Source organism: Tinamus guttatus, unplaced genomic scaffold (genome assembly GCF_059628265.1).
Source record: "Tinamus guttatus ecotype Peru unplaced genomic scaffold, ASM5962826v1 Tinamus_guttatus_pri_ptg001161l, whole genome shotgun sequence".
Taxonomy (NCBI): Eukaryota; Metazoa; Chordata; class Aves; order Tinamiformes; family Tinamidae; genus Tinamus; species Tinamus guttatus.
In genome coordinates, this window is record NW_028289695.1 from 67,407 (window position 1) to 88,216 (window position 20,810).

At 68.9% G+C, this 20,810-nt stretch overlaps 1 protein-coding gene across 1 annotated transcript in view; it reads right to left on the minus strand.

The window, feature by feature from the left end:
* LOC104564617 (ryanodine receptor 1-like) overlaps positions 1–20,606 on the minus strand; it is a gene marked incomplete at its 5' end in the record, with an annotated part of 86,997 nt that extends 66,391 nt beyond the window's left edge. The window contains 10 exon segments of the mRNA XM_088538766.1: positions 842–1,002; positions 3,046–3,172; positions 4,115–4,512; positions 8,004–8,212; positions 9,802–9,976; positions 13,476–13,684; positions 14,740–14,887; positions 18,357–18,516; positions 20,524–20,563; positions 20,566–20,606. Of these exon segments, the coding sequence (XP_088394892.1) occupies positions 842–1,002; positions 3,046–3,172; positions 4,115–4,512; positions 8,004–8,212; positions 9,802–9,976; positions 13,476–13,684; positions 14,740–14,887; positions 18,357–18,516; positions 20,524–20,563; positions 20,566–20,606 (1,668 nt within the window).
* Between the last annotated feature and the right edge of the window lie 204 nt (positions 20,607–20,810).

Sequence of the window (20,810 nt, forward strand, 5' to 3'; positions counted from 1 at the left end):
CCCATGGGGACGTGTAGGGACACCTGGGGACCTCATGGGGACAGGTGCCTCCAGGCCCTGGGGACACCATAGGGACATGTGTGGGGACACCTGGGCATCCCATGGGGATGTGTGTGGGGACACCTGGGGACCCCATGGGGACAGGTGACTCCAGGGCCTGGGGACACCATAGGGACATGTGTGGGGACACCTGGGGACCCCATGGGGATGTGTGTGGAGACACCATAGGGACGTGTGGGGACACCTGGGGACCCCATATGGATGTGTGTGGGGACCCCATGAGGACATGCAGCACCACAGCCTGGGGACCCCATGGGGACATGTAGGGACACCTGGGGACCCCATAGGGACAGGTGCCTCCAGGACCTGGGGACACCATAGGGATGTCTGTGGGGACCCCATGGGGACATGCAGCACCACAGCCTGGGGACCCCATGGGGACGTATGTGGGGACACCTGGGAACCCCATGGGGACGTGTGTGGGGACACCTGGGGACCCCATGGGGACATGTGTGGGGACCCCATAGGGACGTGCAGGGACACCTGGGGACCCCATGGGGATGTGTGGGGACACCTGGGGACCCCATGGGGACGCGTGTGGGGACACCTGGGGACCCCACGGGGACGTGCAGGGACACCTGTGGACACCATAGGGACGTGTGTGGGGACACCTGGGAACCCCATGGGGACAGGTGCCTCCATGGGTTGTGGACACCATAGGGACGTGTGTGGGGACCCCACGGAGCTCATGGGAACGTGTAGGGACACCTGGGGACCCCATGGGGACGTGCAGGGACACCGGGGGACCCCATGGGGACGTGCAGGGACACGTCACGCGCACCTGTCGTGCACGTTGCCCTTGTCATCGCCCATGGTGACGGTGACGGTGCGCACGCGGGACAGGTCGAAGGCGGCGTCGTGCTGGTGGTAGTCGGGGGTCACCCAGCCCACCCAGACGCTCGTGGGCTCCTGCCCCGCGAAGATCCGCACCGAGTAGTAGTACTGGGGACGGAGAGGGGACGGTGGCACCGGGGACGCCGCGGGGACCCCGGCCACGCGGGGACGGGAGGGGTGGGGACAACGGGATGGGAGCGGGATGGTGGGGTGGGAATGCTGGGATGGGGATGCCAGGATGGGAATGCCGGGATGGGAGCAGGATGCTGGAATGGGATGGGGGTACCGGGATGGGGATGCCGGGATGGGAGCAGGATGCTGGGATGGGGACGTCGGGATGGGGACGTCGGGATGGGAGCAGGATGCTGGAATGGGATGGGGGTACCGGGATGGGGATGCCGGGATGGGAGCAGGATGCTGGGATGGGGACGTCGGGATGGGGACGTCGGGATGGTGGGGTGGGATGGGGGTACCAGGATGGGGATGCCGGGATGGGAGCAGGATACTGGAATGGGATGGGGACGCCGGGATAGAGACACCGGAATGGGAGCAGGCTGCTGGGATGGGACGGGAGTGCTGGGATGGGGATGCCGGGATGGGAGCAGGATGGTGGGGTGGGATGGGGGTACCAGGATGGGGATGCCGGGATGGGAGCAGGATACTGGGATGGGGACGTCGGGATGGGGACCTCGGGATGGGAGCAGGCTGCTGGGATGGGATGGGGGTACCGGGATGGGGATGCTGGGATGGGAGCAGGATGGTGGGGTGGGATGGGGGTACCGGGGTGGGGATGCCGGGATGGGAGCAGGATACTGGAATGGGATGGGGACGCCGGGATAGAGACACCGGAATGGGAGCAGGCTGCTGGGATGGGACGGGAATGCTGGGATGGGGATGCTGGGATGGGGATGCCGGGATGGGAGCAGGATGTTGGGATGCCGGGGGTACCGCGATGGGGACAACGGGATGGGGACAACGGGATGGGGACAACGGGATGGGAGCAGGATACTGGGATGGGATGGGGACGCCAGGATGGGGATGCCAGGATGGCAGCAGGATGCTGGGATGAGCACCACAGGGTGCCCAGATGGGATGGGGGGTACCAGGATGGGGGTACCAGGATAGGAGCAGGATGCTGGGATGGGGACACTGGGATGGGGACGCCGGGATAGGGATGCCAGGATGGGGACGCTGGGATGGGATGGGGGTAGCGGGATGGGGATGCCGGGATGGGATGGGGGTACCGGGATGGGGATGCTGGGATGGGAGCAGGATGGTGAGGTGGGATGGGGGTACCGGGATGGGGACACCGGGATGGGAGCAGGATGTTGGGGCAGGATGGGGGTGCCAGGATGGGGACACCGGGATGGGAGCAGGATGGTGGGGTGGGATGGGGGTACCGGGATGGGGACACCGGGATGGGAGCAGGATGCTGGGATGGGATGGGGGTACCAGGATGGGGATGCCAGGATGGGAGCAGGATGGTGAGGTGGGATGGGGGTAGCGGGATGGGGATGCTGGGATGGGAGCAGGATGGTGAGATGGGATGGGGGTACCAGGATGGGGATGCCAGGATGGGAGCAGGATGGGAGCAGGATGGTGGGGTGGGATGGGGGTACCGGGATGGGGATGCTGGAATGGGAGCAGGATGCTGGATGGGAGCAGGATGCTGGGGTGGGCGCCACAAGGTGCCCGGATGGGATGGGGACACTGGGATGGGGACACCGGGATGGGAGCAGGATGCTGGGGTGGGATGGGGGTACCGGATGGGGATGCCAGGATGGGAGCAGGATGCTGGGATGGGAGCAGGATGCTGGGATGCTGGGATGGGGGTACCAGGATGGGACGCTGGGATGAGAGCAGGATGCTGCGATGGAATGGGGGGTACCAGGATGGGGACACCGGGATGGGAGCAGGATGCCGGGATGGGAGCAGGATGCCGGGATGAGCACCACAAGGTGTCCAGATGGGATGGGGGTACCGGGACGGGGACACCGGGACGGGGACACCGGGATGGGGACCACAAGCTGCCTGGATGGGATGGGGGTACCAGGATGGGGATGCCGGGACAGCGGTACCGGGACGGCGGTACCGGGATGGGGTACCGGGACGGCGGTACCGGGATGGGGTACCGCGCTGGGGTCCACGCACCGTGGTGGTGTTCATGATGACCTCGGGGTCGTCGCGCTCGTCGGGGACCACGTCCTCCTCGAGGCGGGGGACGGTGGGGACGGCGGGGGGCGGCGCGAACGGCGTCTTCCTGGCCTTGAACAGGAACCTGCGGAGCGGAACCGGCTGCTCGGACCCGAAACGCGGCCCCACGGCCCCGCCGGGGGACAAGGCGCCCCAGGGGCCACCATGGACCCCCCAGGACCCCCATGAAGCCCCCAGGACCCGCCACGGAGCCCCCCAGGACCCACCATGGGACAAGGCACCCCAGGACCCCCATGGAGCCCCCCAGGACCCCAGCATGGGACCAGGCACCCCAGGACCCCCATGGAGCCCCCCAGGACCCCAGCATGGAGCATCCCTGTGTCACCAACATGGGACAAACCCCCCCAGGACCCCCATGGAGCCCCCCGGACCCCAGCATGGGACAAAGCCCTCCAGGACCCTCATGAAGTCCCCCAAGCCCCCCAGGACCAACCCAATGCACTAAGTCCTCCAAGACCCCCATGGAGCCCCCCAGGACTGGCCATGGAACCCCCCAGGACCCCCCCACTGCACTAAGTCCTCCAGGTCCCCCATGGAGCCCCCAGGACCCCCATGGACCCCCCCACATTGCACTAAGCCCCCCAGGTCCCCCCAGGACCCCCACGGACCCCCCCCCATTTCACTAAGCCCCCAGGACCCCCATGGAGCCCCCCAGGACCCCCATGGACCCCCCCACATTTCACTAAGCCCTCCAGGACCCCCATGAAGCCCTCCAGGACCCCCATGGACCCCCCCACATTGCACTAAGCCCCCCAGGACCCCCATGGAGCCCCCCAGGTCCCCCCATGGACCCCCCCACATTTCACTAAGCCCCCAGGACCCCCATGGAGCCCCCCAGGACCCCCATGCACCCCCCCCACATTTCACTAAGCCCCCAGGTCCCCCATGGAGCCCTCCAGGTCCCCCATGGAGCCCCCCAGGACCCCCATGGACCCCCCCCCCGCCATTGCACTAAGCCCCCAGGTCCCCCCCAGGACCCCCCCGGGCCCCCCCGCGCCCCGCTCACCCGCGGCGGGGCCGCCCCTTCTCGGTCGCCGCGTCCTTCTCGTTCTCGGCCCGCGGCGGCGGCTCCCGGTGGGCGGCGGCGGGGGCGGCGGCGGGGCCCCCCCCCCCGGGGGTCCCCTTGTCGTTGTCGCCGTCCCCCTCGTCGTGCCGGGGCCCCGCGGAGCGGCGGAGCCGCTCGAAGTCCGAGAGCGGCTCCAGGGCGGCCGCGTCGTCCGGGGGCTCCGGGGGGCTGCGGGGCAGGGGGGTGGTCCCGGGGGCGCAACGGAACCGGGCCTGGAACTGGACCGGGAGGCTGAGGCGGAGGAAGAGCAGCTCGGGCGGCGCCGCCGGGGAGCCCAGGGCGCGGTGGGACAGGCGGAGGCACGGGGGGGAGTCCACGGTGCCGTCGGTGCGGGTGACCTGCGGGGACGGGGAACGGGGACGGGAACGGGGGTGAGCGGGGGGGAACGGGGAGAACGGGGAGAACGGGGAACGGGGGGGAACGGGGAGAGCGGGGGAGAACGGGGAGAACGGGGGGGAACGGGGGGGGAGCGGGGGGGAACGGGGAGAACGGGGAACGGGGAGAGCGGGGGGGAACGGGGAGAACGGGGGAGAACGGGGAACGGGGGGGAACGGGGGGGAACGGGGAGAGCGGGGGGGAACGGGGAGAACGGGGGGAGAACGGGGGGAGAACGGGGGGGAACGGGGAACGGGGGAGAACGGGGGAGAACGGGGGGGAACGGGGAACGGGGGAGAACGGGGAACGGGGGGGAACGGGGAACGGGGAACGGGGGGGAACGGGGGGGAACGGGAGGGAACGGGGAGAACGGGGGGGAACGGGGGGAACGGGGAGAACGGGGGGGAACGGGGGAGAGCGGGGAGAACGGGGGGGAACGGGGGAGAACGGGGGGGAACGGGGGGGAACGGGGGGGAACGGGGGGGAACGGGGGAGAACGGGGGGGAACGGGGGGGAACAGGGGGGAACGGGGGGGAACGGGGGGGAACAGGGGGGGAAGGGGGGGAAACGGGGGAGAACGGGGAGAGCGGGGGGGAACGGGGAGAACGGGGGGGAACGGGGGGGGAACGGGGGAGAACGGGGAACGGGGAGAGCGGGGGGGAACGGGGAGAACGGGGGGGGAACGGGGGGGGAACGGGGGGGGAACGGGGGAGAACGGGGAGAACGGGGGGGGGAACGGGGGGGAACGGGGGAGAACGGGGGGAACGGGGAGAACGGGGGGAACGGGGGGGAACGGGGGAGAGGGGGGGACCGGGGGGGAACGGGGGGGAACGGGGAACGGGGGACGGGGGAACGGCGGGGTCACGGCGGGACGCGGGAAACGGGGGCGGGGCGGAGCGTGCGGGGCGTGGCGAACGGGAGGGGGGCGGAGCGCGGGGGGGCGGAGGGCGGGGACACCACAGGGACCCCATGGGGACAGGCGGCACCACGGCCTGGGGACACCATGGGGACATGTGTGGGGACCCCATGGGGACATGCAACACCCCCAGCCTGGGGACCCCAGGGGGACATGTGTGGGGACACCTGGGGACCCCATGGGGACGTGTGTGGGGACCCCATGGGGCCAGGTGGCACCCAGCCTGGGCACCCCATAGGGACATGCAGCACACCCAGACTGGGGACACCCTAGGGACATGTGTAGGGACACCTGGGGACCCCATGGGGACAAGCAGCACCCCAGTTTGGGGACACCATAGGGACATGTGTGGGGACCCCATGGGGACATGTCTGGGCACCCCAGCCTGGGGACCCAAGGGGGACATGTGTAGGGACACCTGGGGACCCCATAGGGACATGTGTGGGGACACCTGGGGACCCCATAGGGACGTGTGTGGGGCCAGGCAGCACCCCAGCCTGGGGACCCCATAGGGACATGTGTGGGGACCCCATGGGGACACCCTAGGGACATGTGTGTAGGGACACCTGGGGACCCCATGGGGACATGCAGCACCCCAGATTGGGCACCCCGTAGGGACATGTGTGGGGACACCTGGGGACCCCATAGGGGACGTGTGTGGGGACACCTGGGGGACCTCATAGGGCCATGCATCACCCCAGTTTGGGGACCCCATAGGGGCATACGTGGGGACCCCATGGGGCCAGGCGACACCCCAGCCTGGGGACCTGATAGGGACATGTGTGGGGACACCTGGGGACCCCATAGGGCTGTGAGTGGGAACACCTGGGGACACTACAGGGACGTGTGTGGGGACCCCATAGGGACATGTGTGGGGACACCTGGGGGACCCCATAGGGACATGTGTGGGGCCAGGTGGCACCATAGCCTGGGGACCCTTGGGGACCCCATGGGGACACCCAGGGGACCCCATGGGGCCAGGTGACACCCCAGCCTGGGGACCCCATAGGGACATACGTGGGGACCCCACGGGGACATGTCTGGGCACCCCAGCCTGGGCACCCCAGGGGGACATGTGTAGGGACACCTGGGGACCCCATAGGGACATGTGTGGGGACACCTGGGGACCCCATAGGGACGTGTGTGGGGACCCTATGGGGACAGGCGACACCCCAGCCTGGGGACCTGACAGGGACATGTGTGGGGACACCTGGGGACCCCATAGGGCCATGCAGCAGCCCAGTTTGGGGACCCCATAGGGACATGTGTGGGGACCCCACAGGGCCAGGTGGCACCCCAGCCTGGGCACCCCATAGGGACATGCAGCACCCCAGACTGGGGACACCCTAGGGACATGTGTGGGGACACCTGGGGACCCCATAGGGATGTGTGTGGGAACACCTGGGGACCCCATAGGGACGTGTGTGGGGGACCCCATGGGGACAGGCAACACCCAGCCTGGGGACCCGATAGGGACATGTGTGGGGACACCTGGGGACCTCATAGGGACATGCAGCACCCCAGTTTGGGGACCCCATAGGGACATGTGTGGGGACACCTGGGGACCCCATGGGGACATGCAGCACCCCAGTTTGGGGACCCCATAGGGACATGTGTGGGGCCAGGCGGCACCCCAGCCTGGGGACCCTTGGGGACCCCATGGGGACACCCAGGGACCCCATGGGCCAGGTGACACCCCAGCCTGGGGACCCCATAGGGACATACGTGGGGGGACCCCACGGGGACATGTCTGGGCACCCCCAGCCTGGGCACCCCAGGGGGGACATGTGTAGGGACACCTGGGGACCCCATAGGAATGTGTGTGGGGACCCGGTGACACCGCAGCCTGGGGACCTGATAGGGACATGTGTGGGGACACCTGGGGACCCCATAGGGCCATGCATTACCCCAGTTTGGGGACCCCATAGGGACATACGTGGGGACCCCATGGGGCCAGGTGGCACCCCAGCCTGGGGACCCGATAGGGACATGTGTGGGGACACCTGGGGACCCCATAGGGACATGTGTGGGGACCCTATGGGGACAGGCGACACCCCAGCCTGGGGACCCCAAGGAGACATGTGTGGGGACACCTGGGGACCCCATAGGGACATGCAGCACCCCCATTTGGGGACCCCATAGGGACATACGTGGGGACCCCACAGGGCCAGGCGGCACCCCAGCCTGGGCACCCCATAGGGACATGCAGCACCCCAGACTGGGGACACCATAGGGACATGTGTGGGGACACCTGGGGACCCCATGGGGACATGTGTAGGGACACCTGGGGACCCCATAGGGACGTGTGTGGGGACACCTGGGGACCCCATGGGGACATACGTGGGGACACCTGGGGACCCCATAGGGATACGAGTGGGGACACCTGGGGACCCCATGGGGACATGCAACACCCCAGGCTGGGGACCCTTGGGGACCCCACGGGACCAGGCACCACCCCATCCCATCGCCTCCCCCATGGGGACCCTGCCACCCGCCGCGTCCCCCCAAGGCCACCGATGCCACCCCGGGGGGCGTCACCTCGAGCTGGGGGTGGTCGGGGGGCACGGGCGCGAACTGGGGGAGGCTCTTGCTGAACCACAGCGTGATGGGGCGCTTCATGTTGATGGCGAAGGGCTCGAAGCCCTCCTGGAGGCCGCAGATGGTGAAGAAGCGGAGGCTGCTCACGTCCTGGCCCAGGTTGAGCCGCCCGACCTGGTCCAGGCCCAGGCTACACACGGGGACGAAGCCTGCGGGGGGTGACGCGTGAGGGGGGACATGGGGGACGTGGGGGACCAAGGGGACATGGGGGACATGGGGGGACATGAGGGGCATGGGGGGACATGGGGGACCAAGGGGACATGGGGGACATGGGGGACCTGCGGGCACCGTGGGGGTCAGGGGGCATGGGGACATGAGGGGCATGGGGGACCAAGGGGACATGGGGGAGCTGCGGGCACTGCGGGGGTCAGGGGGGACATGAGGGGCATGGGGGACATGGGGGACCAAGGGGACATGGGGGACATGGGGGGACATGAGGGGCATGGGGGGACATGGGGGACATGGGGGACATGGGGGACATGGGGGACCAAGGGGACATGGGGGACATGGGGGGCCTGCGGGCACCGCGGGGGTCAGGGGGGACGTGGGGACATGAGGGGCATGGGGGGACATGGGGGACCAAGGGGACATGGGGGACATGGGGGGCCTGCGGGCACCGCAGGGGTCAGGGGGGACATGGGGACATGAGGGGCATGGGGGGACATGGGGGACCAAGGGGACATGGGGGACATGGGGGAGCTGCGGGCACCGCGGGGGTCAGGGGGGACATGGGGACATGGGGGACATGGGGGACCAAGGGGACATGGGGGACATGGGGGAGCTGTGGGCACCGCGGGGGTCAGGGGGGACATGGGGACATGAGGGGCATGGGGGGACATGGGGGACCAAGGGGACATGGGGGACATGGGGGAGCTGCGGGCACCGCGGGGGTCAGGGGGGACATGGGGACATGGGGGACATGGGGGACATGGGGACATGAGGGGACATGGGGGAGCTGCGGGCACCGCGGGGGTCAGGGGGACATGGGGACATGGGGGGACATGGGGGACCAAGGGGACATGGGGGGACATGGGGGGACATGGGGACATGAGGGGCATGGGGGGACATGGGGGGCCTGCGGGCACCGTGGGGGTCAGGGGGGACATGGGGGGACATGGGGACCTGGGGGGACATGGGGGACCAAGGGGACATGGGGGACATGGGGGGCCTGCGGGCACTGTGGGGGTCAGGGGGGACATGGGGGGACATGGGGGGACATGGGGGACCAAGGGGACATGGGGGACATGGGGGAGCTGCGGGCACCATGGGGGTCAGGGGGGACATGGGGGGACATGGGGGGACATGGGGGACCAAGGGGACATGGGGGACATGGGGGGCCTGCGGGCACTGTGGGGGTCAGGGGGGACATGGGGGGACATGGGGGGACATGGGGGACCAAGGGGACATGGGGGACATGGGGGAGCTGCGGGCACTGCGGGGGTCAGGGGGGACATGGGGGGACATGAGGGACATGGGGGGACATGGGGGACCAAGGGGACATGAGGGACATGGGGGGCCTGTGGGCACCGCGGGGGTCAGGGGGGACATGGGGGGACATGAGGGGCATGGGGGGACATGGGGGACCAAGGGGACATGGGGGACATGGGGGACCCGCGGGCACCGCGGGGGTCAGGGGGGACCTGGGGGGACATGGGGGACCAAGGTAAGCGAGGGGCCCCGGCGCCCGGGTGATGTCACCGGTGTCACCAGCGATGTCCCCATTGGTGTCATCGCTCACCCTCGGCCACCTCGAAGTCCTTGAAGGCCACCTCGGAGCCCGCGTCGCTGATGAGGACCTCGCCGTTGAGCGTGAAGGTGATGTGGCACTCGGACAGGTCGATCATGCAGCCCACCACGTCCCCCGGCTGCCACGTGCGCCCGAAGGGCTCGCTGCCCACGTGCCAGCGCTGCGCCTGGGGGGACATGGGGACATGGGGGACATGGGGGGACATGGGGGGATATGGGGACATTGGGGACATGGGGGATATGGGGACCCATGGGGACATGGGGGACATGGGGACATGGGCAGCCCACCACGTCCCCCGGCTGCCACGTGCGCCCGAAGGGCTCGCTGCCCACGTGCCAGCGCTGCGCCTGGGGGGACATGGGGACATGGGGGGACATTGGGGGACATGGGGGATATGGGGGGCATGGGGACCCATGGGGACATGGGGACATGGGGACATTGGGGACATGGCGGACATGGGGACGCCAGGGGGACATGGGGACATGGGGACATGGGGGGACATGGGGACATTGGGGACATGGGGACATGGGGGGACATGGGGACACCAGGGGGACATGGGGGATATGGGGACATGGGGACATGGGCAGCCCACCACGTCCCCTGGCTGCCACGTGCGCCCGAAGGGCTCGCTGCCCACGTGCCAGCGCTGCGCCTGGGGGGACATGGGGACATGGGGGACATGGGGGGACATGGGGGGATATGGGGGGACATGGGGACATGGGGGACATGGGGGACATGGGGACATGGGGGACATGGGGACATGGGCAGCCCACCACGTCCCCCGGCTGCCACGTGCGCCCGAAGGGCTCGCTGCCCACGTGCCAGCGCTGCGCCTGGGGGGACATGGGGACATGGGGGACATGGGGGACATGGGGGGCATTGGGGACATTGGGGACATGGGAGGATATGGGGACATGGGGACACCAGGGGGACATGGGGGGATATGGGGACATGGGGGACATGGGGGGCATGGGGACATGGGGGATATGGGGGTACATGGGGACATGGGGATATGGGGGACATGGGGACATGGGGACATGGGGGAACATGGGGACATGGGCAGCCCACCACGTCCCCCGGCTACCACGTGCGCCCGAAGGGCTCGCTGCCCACGTGCCAGCGCTGCGCCTGGGGGGACATGGGGACATGGGGGACATGGGGACATGGGGGGATATGGGGACATGGGGACACCAGGGGGACATGGGGGGATATGGGGACATGGGGGATATGGGGGGACATGGGGACATGGGGGGATGTGGGTACATGGGGACATGGGGACATGGGGGGACATGGGGGACATTGGGGAAATGGGGGATATGGGGGGCATGGGGACATGGGGAACATGGGGACATGGGGATATGGGGACATGGGGACCCATGGGGACATGGGGGGCATGGGGACATGGGGGACATGGGGACACCAGGGGGACATGGGGGACATAGGGGACATGGGGACATGGGGGGACATGGGGGGCATGGGGGGACATGGGGACATGGGGGACATGGGGGACATGGGGACATGGGGACATGGGGGGACATGGGGACATGGGGACATGGGGGACATGGGGGACATGGGGGACATGGGGGACATGGGGACATGGGGGGACATGGGGAGACATGGGGACATGGGGGGACATGGGGACATGGGGGACATGGGGGACATGGGGACATGGGGGGCATGGGGACATGGGGGGACATGGGGACATTGGGGACATGGGGACATGGGGGGACATGGGGGGACATGGGGGGACATGGGGACATGGGGACATGAGGGACATGGGGACATGGGGGACATGGGGACATGGGGGACATGGGGGGACATGGGGGGACATGGGGGACATTGGGGACATGGGGACATGGGGGACATGGGGACACCAGGGGGACATGGGGGACATAGGGGACATGGGGATATGGGGACATGGGGGCACCACGGGGTTCAGGGGGACATGGGGGATCTGGGGAGACATGGGGGACCTGGGGGGACCCGGGGGGACATTGGGGACCTGGGGACACCGTGGGTGTTCAGGGGGGACCAAGGGGACATGAGGGACATGGGAGGACCTGGGAACTGGGGGGACATGGGGGACCTGGGGGGCCTGCGGGCACCGCGGGGATCCGGGGCCTGGGGGGGACTGGGAGGGACCTGGGGGGGGGACACCAGGGCCATCGGGGGGACCAGGGACATGGGGGGACCTGGGGGGGGACCAAGGACATTGGGGGGACCTAGGGGAGGGACCGGGGGCATTGGGGGGACCTGGGGGGTGACCAGGGCCATTGGGGGGACCTGGGGGGGGACCAGGGGCATTAGGGCGACCTGTGGGGTGACCAGGGGCATTGAGGGGACCTAGGGGGGGCGACACCAGGGCCATCGGGGGGCCCAGGGACATTGAGGGGACCTAGGGACATTGGGGGGACCTGGGGGGACACCGGGGACACTGGGGCACCCCGTCCCGTCCCCGTGCTCACGCGGTGCCCGTTGAACACGTAGGAAGCTCCAGGGCCCCCAAGAGCCCCGGGTGCCCCAATGCACCGGGTGGCCTTGGCGAGGGGGACAGGGACAACGCAGGGACATTGAGGGGACCTAGGGGGGACCAGGGACATTGAGGGGACCTAGGGACATTGGGGGGACCTGTGGGGACACCGGGGACACTGGGGACACCCCGTCCCGTCCCCGTGCTCACGCGGTGCCCGTTGAACACGTAGGAACCTCCAGGGTCCCCAAGAGCCCCAGGTGCCCCAATGCACCGGGTGGCCTTGTTGGGGGGACAGGGACAACACAGGGACATTGAGGGGACCTAGGGGGGACCAGGGGCAATGGGGCGACCTGTGGGGGGACCAGGGACATTGGGGCAACCTGTGGGGTGACCAGGGGCAATGGGGGGACCAGGGACATTGGGGTGACCTGGGGGGTGACCAGGGACACTGGGGGAACCAGGGGCAATGGGGGGACCTGGGGGGTGACCAGGGGCATTGAGGGGACCTGGGGGGACACCGGGGGCACTGGGGGTACCAGGGACATTGGGGGGACCTAGGGGGTGAACCGGGCCACTGGGGGGCCCCGCTTGCCCCGTCCCCATCCCCGTGCTCACGCGGTGCCCGTTGAACACGTAGGAACCTTCAGGGCCCCCAAGAGCCCCGGGTGCCCCAATGCACCGGGTGGCCTTGGCGAGGGGACAGGGACAACGCAGGGACATTGAGGGGACCTGGGAGGGGACCAGGGGCAATGGGGGGACCTGGAGAGGACCTGGAGCATCGGGGGGACCTGGGGGTGTGACCAGGGGCATTAGGAGGACCAGGGGCACTGGGGTGACCTGTGGGGGGACCAGGGGCATTGAGGGGACCTAGGGACATTGGGGTGACCTGTGGGGACACCGGGGACACTGGGGCACCCCGTCCCGTCCCCGTGCTCACGCGGTGCCCGTTGAACACGTAGGAACCTTCAGGGTCCCCAAGAGCCCCGGGTGCCCCAATGCACCAGGTGGCCTTGGCGGGGGGACACAGTGACAAAGCAGGGGCATTGAGGGGACCTAGGGGGGGGACCAGGGGCATTAGTGTGACCAGGGGCATTGGGGGGATCTGGGGGGGGACCAGGGGCAATGGGGGGACCTGTGGGGACACCAGGGACACCGGGGACACTGGGGCACCCCGTCCCGTCCCCGCGCTCACGCGGTGCCCGTTGAACACGTAGGCCAGCTCGTCGGCGCCCAGCTCGGCGTCGGGGCGCACGTGGGGCCGGGCCCAGCCCACGCGCATCTCGCCGGTGCTCACGGCCTCGAACTCGAAGTACCACTTCCCCGCGCGCACCGCGTAGCCCCGCTCGGCGCGGAAGAGCCGGGAGCGCGCGGCGCGGCCCCCCGCGGGCTGCCCCTGTGCCGCTGTGGGGAGATGTGGGGGTCAGGGGGTGCGGAGTGCCCCATAGGAACCCCCTGTGCCCCATAGGAACCCGCTGTGCCCCATTGCAGCGCCCTGTGCCCCATTGCAGCTCCTTGTGCCCCATTGCAGCGCCCTGTGCCCCATAGGAACCCCTGTGCCCCATAGGAACCCGCTGTGCCCCATTGCAGCCCCTGTGCCCCATTGCAGCCCCTGTGCCCCATAGGAACCCCTGTGCCCCATTGCAGCGCCCTGTGCCCCATAGGAACCCCTGCACCCCAATGCAGCCCTGCGCGGGCTCCCCCTGCGCGGCTATGGGGGGACACGGGGGTCAGGGGGTGCAGAGAGCCCCATTGCAGCCCCTGGACCCCATTGCAGCCCCTGTGCCCCATAGGAACCCCCTGTGCCCCATTGCAGCTCCTTGTGCCCCATTGCAGCCTCCTGTGCCCCACTGCAGCGCCCTGCACCCCATTGCAGCACCTGGACCCTCCTTGTGCCCCATTGCAGCCCCCCGCGGGCTCCCCCTGCGCCGCTATGGGGGGACACGGGGGTCAGGGGGTGCACAGTGCCCCATTGCAGCCCCTGGACCCTCCTTGTGCCCCATTGCAGCTCCTTGTGCCCCATTGCAGCTCCTTGTGCCCCATTGCAGCCCTTTGTGCCCCATTGCAGCTCCCTGTGCCCCATTGCAGCTCCTTGTGCCCCAATGCAGCATCCTGTGCCCCATTGCAGCCCTTTGTGCCCCATTGCAGCCTCCTGTGCCCCAATGCAGCTCCCTGTGCCCCATAGCAGCTCCTTGTGCCCCATAGCAGCCCCCTGCACCCCATAGCAGCCCCCTGCACCCCAAGGCAGCCCCCTGCACCCCATAGCCGCCCCCTGCACCCTCCTCGTGCCCCATAGCGCCCTGCACCCCATAGCAGCCCCCTGCACCCCATAGCAGCCCCCGGCACCCCATAGCCGCCCCCTGCACCCTCCTCGTGCCCCATAGCGCCCTGCACCCCATAGCAGCCCCCCGCGCCCCAAGGCAGCGCCCCCCAATTCCCCCGCGGCGGGGGGCACTCACGGCTCTCCTGGTCGGGGGGCTCGATGTTGTAGCCGTAGCCGATGAGGGTGCGCACGGCCTCGCACAGGCTGGCGCGGTTGGTCCTCTTGGTGCGCTCGTCCAGCAGGTTGTAGGGCACCAGGCGCGGGTTGCGCTTGTTCTTGATGTCCTGGGGGGGGACACGGGGGTGGCCGTGGGGCTGGGGGGCCCGTGGGGACGTGGACGGGGTGGGGACGCGTTGGGGACGTGGGGTGGAGGGGTTGGGGACGAGGGTGACCCGGCTGGGGACACGGGGGACCCAGGTGGGGACATGGGGTGGCCAACTGGGGACGCGGGTGACCTGGGTTGGGGATACGGGTTGGGGACATGGGGTGGGTTGGGGACACACATTGGGGACATGGGTGACCCGGTTGGGGACACGGGTGACCTGGTTGGGGACACGGGTTGGGAACATGGGGTGGGTTGGGGACACACACTGGGGACATGGGTGACCCGGTTGGGGACACGGGTGACCTGGTTGGGGACACGCGTTGGGGACACGGGGCGGGCTGGGGACACACATTGGGGACACCCGTTGGGGACACGGGGCGGGTTGGGGACACGGGTTGGGGACACGGGTTGGGGACACCGGGTGGGTTGGGGACATGGTGGCCGTTTGGGGACACACCTGGATGATGCTGTAGGTCCAGCCCTGCTGCACGCGGTCCCGCGCCCACACGTTGTGACGGGGTTGGGGACACGGGACGGGTTGGGGACACGGGTTGGGGACACCGGGTGGGTTGGTGACACCGGGTGGGTTGGGGACGCGGGTGACGGTGTTGGGGACACACCTGGACGATGCTGTAGGTCCAGCCCTGCTGCACGCGGTCCCAGACCCACACGTTGTGACGGGGTTGGGGACATGGGGCAGGTTGGGGACATGGGTGGCCACATTGGGGACACGGTGGCCATTTGGGGACACACCTGGACGATGCTGTAGGTCCAGCCCTGCTGCACGCGGTCCTGGACCCACACGTTGTGACCAGGGTTGGGGACACGGGGCGGGTTGGGGACACCCATTGGGGACACCGGGTGGGTTGGGGACACCGGGTGGGTTGGGGACACGGTGGCCGTTTGGGGACACACCTGGACGATGCTGTAGGTCCAGCCCTGCTGCACGCGGTCCCGCGCCCACACGTTGTGACGGGGTTGGGGACACGGGTTGGGGACATGGATTGGGGACACGGGATGGGTTGGGGACACCCATTGGGGACACGGGGAGGTGACAGGGGGTGACGGTGTTGGGGACACACCTGGACGATGCTGTAGGTCCAGCCCTGCTGCACGCGGTCCCGCGCCCACACGTTGTGACGGGGTTGGGGACACGGGGCGGGTTGGGGACATGGATTGGGGACACGGGGAGGTGACAGGGGGTGACGCGGTTGGGGACACACCTGGACGATGCTGTAGGTCCAGCCCTGCTGCACGCGGTCCCGCGCCCACACGTTGTGACGGGGTTGGGGACACGGGGCGGGTTGGGGACACGGATTGGGGACACCGGGTGGGTTGGGGACACGGGTGACGGTGTTGGGGACACACCTGGACGATGCTGTAGGTCCAGCCCTGCTGCACACGGTCCCGCGCCCACACGTTGTGACGGGGTTGGGGACACGGGGCGGGTTGGGGACACCGGGTGGGTTGGTGACACCGGGTGGGTTGGGGACATGGGTGACGGTGTTGGGGACACACCTGGACGATGCTGTAGGTCCAGCCCTGCTGCACGCGGTCCCGCGCCCACACGTTGTGACGGGGTTGGGGACACGGGGCGGGTTGGGGACACGGGGAGGTGACAGGGGGAGGTGACACAGGGAGGTGACACGGGGAGGTGACAGGGGGTGACGGTGTTGGGGACACACCTGGACGATGCTGTAGGTCCAGCCCTGCTGCACGCGGTCCCGCGCCCACACGTTGTGACGGGGTTGGGGACACGGGGCGGGTTGGGGACACGGGGAGGTGACAGGGGGAGGTGACACAGGGAGGTGACACGGGGAGGTGACAGGGGGTGACGGTGTTGGGGACACACCTGGACGATGCTGTAGGTCCAGCCCTGCTGCACGCGGTCCCGCGCCCACACGTTGTGATGGGGTTGGGGACACGGGGAGGTGACACGGGGAGGTGACAGGGGGTGACGGTGTTGGGGACACACCTGGACGATGCTGTAGGTCCAGCCCTGCTGCACGCGGTCCCGGACCCACACGTTGTGATGGGGTTGGGGACACGGGGAGGTGACACGGGGAGGTGACGCGGGTGACGGTGTTGGGGACACACCTGGACGATGCTGTAGGTCCAGCCCTGCTGCACGCGGTCCCGTGCCCACACGTTGTGACCGGGTTGGGGACACGGGGCAGGTTGGGGACACCCGTTGGGGACACGGGGAGGTGACACGGGGAGGTGACACGGGGAGGTGACACGGGGTGACGGTGTTGGGGACACACCTGGACGATGCTGTAGGTCCAGCCCTGCTGCACGCGGTCCCGCGCCCACACGTTGTGATGGGGTTGGGGACACGGGGTGGTGACACCGGGTGGGTTGGGGACACGGGGAGGTGACAGGGGGTGGTGACGCGGGTGACGCGGTTGGGGACACACCTGGACGATGCTGTAGGTCCAGCCCTGCTGCACGCGGTCCCGCGCCCACACGTTGTGACCGGGTTGGGGACACGGGGCGGGTTGGGGACACGGGTTGGGGACACCGGGTGGGTTGGTGACACCGGGTGGGTTGGGGACACGGGTGACGGTGTTGGGGACACACCTGGACGATGCTGTAGGTCCAGCCCTGCTGCACGCGGTCCCGTGCCCACACGTTGTGATGGGGTTGGGGACACGGGGCGGGTTGGGGACACCCGTTGGGGACACGGGGAGGTGACACGGGGAGGTGACAGGGGGTGACGGTGTTGGGGACACACCTGGACGATGCTGTAGGTCCAGCCCTGCTGCACGCGGTCCCGCGCCCACACGTTGTGATGGGGTTGGGGACACAGGTTGGGGACACCGGGTGGGTTGGTGACACCGGGTGGGTTGGGGACACGGTGACGGTGTTGGGGACACACCTGGACGATGCTGTAGGTCCAGCCCTGCTGCACGCGGTCCCGGACCCACACGTTGTGACAGGGTTGGGGACACGGGGCGGGTTGGGGACACGGGGAGGTGACACGGGGAGGTGACAGGGGGTGACGGTGTTGGGGACACACCTGGACGATGCTGTAGGTCCAGCCCTGCTGCACGCGGTCCCGGACCCACACGTTGTGATGGGGTTGGGGACACGGGGCGGGTTGGGGACACACACTGGGGACACCGGGTGGGTTGGTGACACCGGGTGGGTTGGTGACGCGGGTGACGGTGTTGGGGACACACCTGGACGATGCTGTAGGTCCAGCCCTGCTGCACGCGGTCCCAGACCCACACATTGTGATGGGGTTGGGGACACGGGGAGGTGACACGGGGAGGTGACGCGGGGTGACGGTGTTGGGGACACACCTGGACGATGCTGTAGGTCCAGCCCTGCTGCACGCGGTCCCGCGCCCACACGTTGTGATGGGGTTGGGGACACGGGGAGGTGACACGGGGAGGTGACAGGGGGTGACGGTGTTGGGGACACACCTGGACGATGCTGTAGGTCCAGCCCTGCTGCACGCGGTCCCGCGCCCACACGTTGTGCCCGTTCTCGGCCAGTCGCTCCACCAGGGTGTTCTGGGCCGGCGTCAGCTTCACGTGGGCCAGGTCCAGCGGGGCCGGTTTGTAGCCGTTGGACATGACGTACCTGGGGAGGGGACGGGGACACCCTGAGGGGACAGGGACACCCCCAAGGGGACAGGGACACCCTGAGGGGACAGGGACACCCTGAGGGGACACCTGGGGGGACAGGGACACCGTGAGGGGACAGGGACACCCCCAAGGGGACAGGGACACCCTGAGGGGACACCCCGAGGGGACAGGGACACCCCAAGAGCGTGGGGACACCCCAAACGGACACCCTGAGGGGACAGGGACACCCTGAGGGGACAACCCGAGGGGACAGGGACACCCCCAAGGACATGGGGACACCCCGAGGGGACACCCCGAGGGGACAGGGACACCCCAAGAGCGTGAGGACACCCCAAACGGACACCCTGAGGGGACAGGGACACCCTGAGGGGACACAGACACCCCCAAGGACATGGGGACACCCTGAGGGGACACCTGGGGGGACAGGGACACCCCCGAGGACATGGGGACACCCCAAGGACATGGGGACACCCCGAGGGGACAGGGACACCCTGAGGATTTAGGGACATCCCAAGGGGACAGGGACACCCCGAGGGGACAGGGACACCCCCGAGGACATGGGGACACCCCAAGGACATGGGGACACCCCAAAGGGACAGCCCGAGGGGACAGGGACACCCCCAAGGACATGGGGACACCCCGAGGGGACAGGGACACCCTGAGGGGACACAGACACCCCCAAGGACATGGGGACACCCCAAAGGGACAGCCCGAGGGGACAGGGACACCCTGAGGGGATGGGACATCTTGAGGGGACACAGACACCCCCAAGGACATGGGGACACCCCAAACGGACACCCTGAGGGGACAGGGACACCCTGAGGGGACAGGGACACCCCGAGGACATGGGGACACCCCAAGGGGACATCCCAAGGGGACAGGGACACCCTCAGGGGACACCCTGGGGGGACAGGGACACCCCGAGGGGACAGGGACACCCCCGAGGACATGGGGACACCCCAAGGGGACAGCCCGAGGGGACAGGGACACCCCCAAGGACATGGGGACATCCCAAGGGGACAGGGACACCCCGAGGGGACAGGGACACCCCCAAGGACATGGGGACACCCCAAAGGGACACCCCAAGGGGACAGGGACACCCCCATACACAGGGACCAGCCCCGAGCGGGGAGCTCCATCCCCCAGCTGGGACCTCCCAGGTTTGGGACCCCCAACTGGATCTTCTTGAGGTTCCTCAAGGGACCCCATTCCCTAGACCCCCAACTCCAACCGCAGCCCCATTCCCTAGACCCCCCAGGCCATGGAGCTGCCCTGCCCCATAGCGCTGCCCCATAGCACTGCCCCATAGCGCTGCCCCACGGCTGCCCCACGGCACCCACGTCTTGGCAGCTTGATCTTCTTGAGGTTCCTCAAGGGACCCCATTCCCTAGACCCCCAACTCCAACCGCAGCCCCATTCCCTAGACCCCCAGGCCACGGAGCTGCCCTGCCCCATAGCGCTGCCCCATAGCGCTGCCCCATAGCGCTGCCCCATGGCTGCCCCACGGCACCCATGTCTTGGGCAGCTTGATCTTCTTGAGGTTCCTCAAGGGACCCCATTCCCTAGACCCCCAACTCCAACCCCAGCCCCATTCCCTAGACCCCCAGGCCATGGAGCCGCCCTGCCCCATAGCCCTGCCCCATAGCCCTGCCCCATAGCGCTGCCCCACGGCACCCACGTCTTGGGCAGCTTGATCTTCTTGAGGTTCCTCAAGGGACCCCATTCCCTAGACCCCCAACTCCAACCGCAGCCCCATTCCCTAGACCCCCAGGCCACGGAGCCGCCCTGCCCCATAGCGCTGCCCCATAGCGCTGCCCCATGGCTGCCCCACGGCACCCATGTCTTGGGCACCTTGATCTTCTTGAGGTTCCTCAAGGGACCCCATTCCCTAGACCCCCATCTCCAACCCCAGCCCCATTCCCTAGACCCCCAGCCCACGGAGCCGCCCTGCCCCATAGCGCTGCCCCATAGCGCTGCCCCATGGCTGCTCCACGGCACCCACGTCTTGGGCAGCTTGATCTTCTTGAGGTTCTCCTCGGCCTCTCGTCGGCCATGCCCACGTGGCAGCCCAGCGCCAGCAGCGTCCTGGGGGGCCCGGCGTGAGCGGGGGGCTTGGGGGGCGCCCCCAGCCCCATAGGGAGCCCCCTGCCCCATAGGGAGCCCCCTGCCCCATAGGGAGCCCCCAGCCCCATAGGGAGCCCCCAGCCCCAACTGGGCTCCAGGTCCGGCCCCATTCCTTGGGCAACCGGATCCAGCCCCATTCCCTAGACCCCCAGATCCAGCCCCATT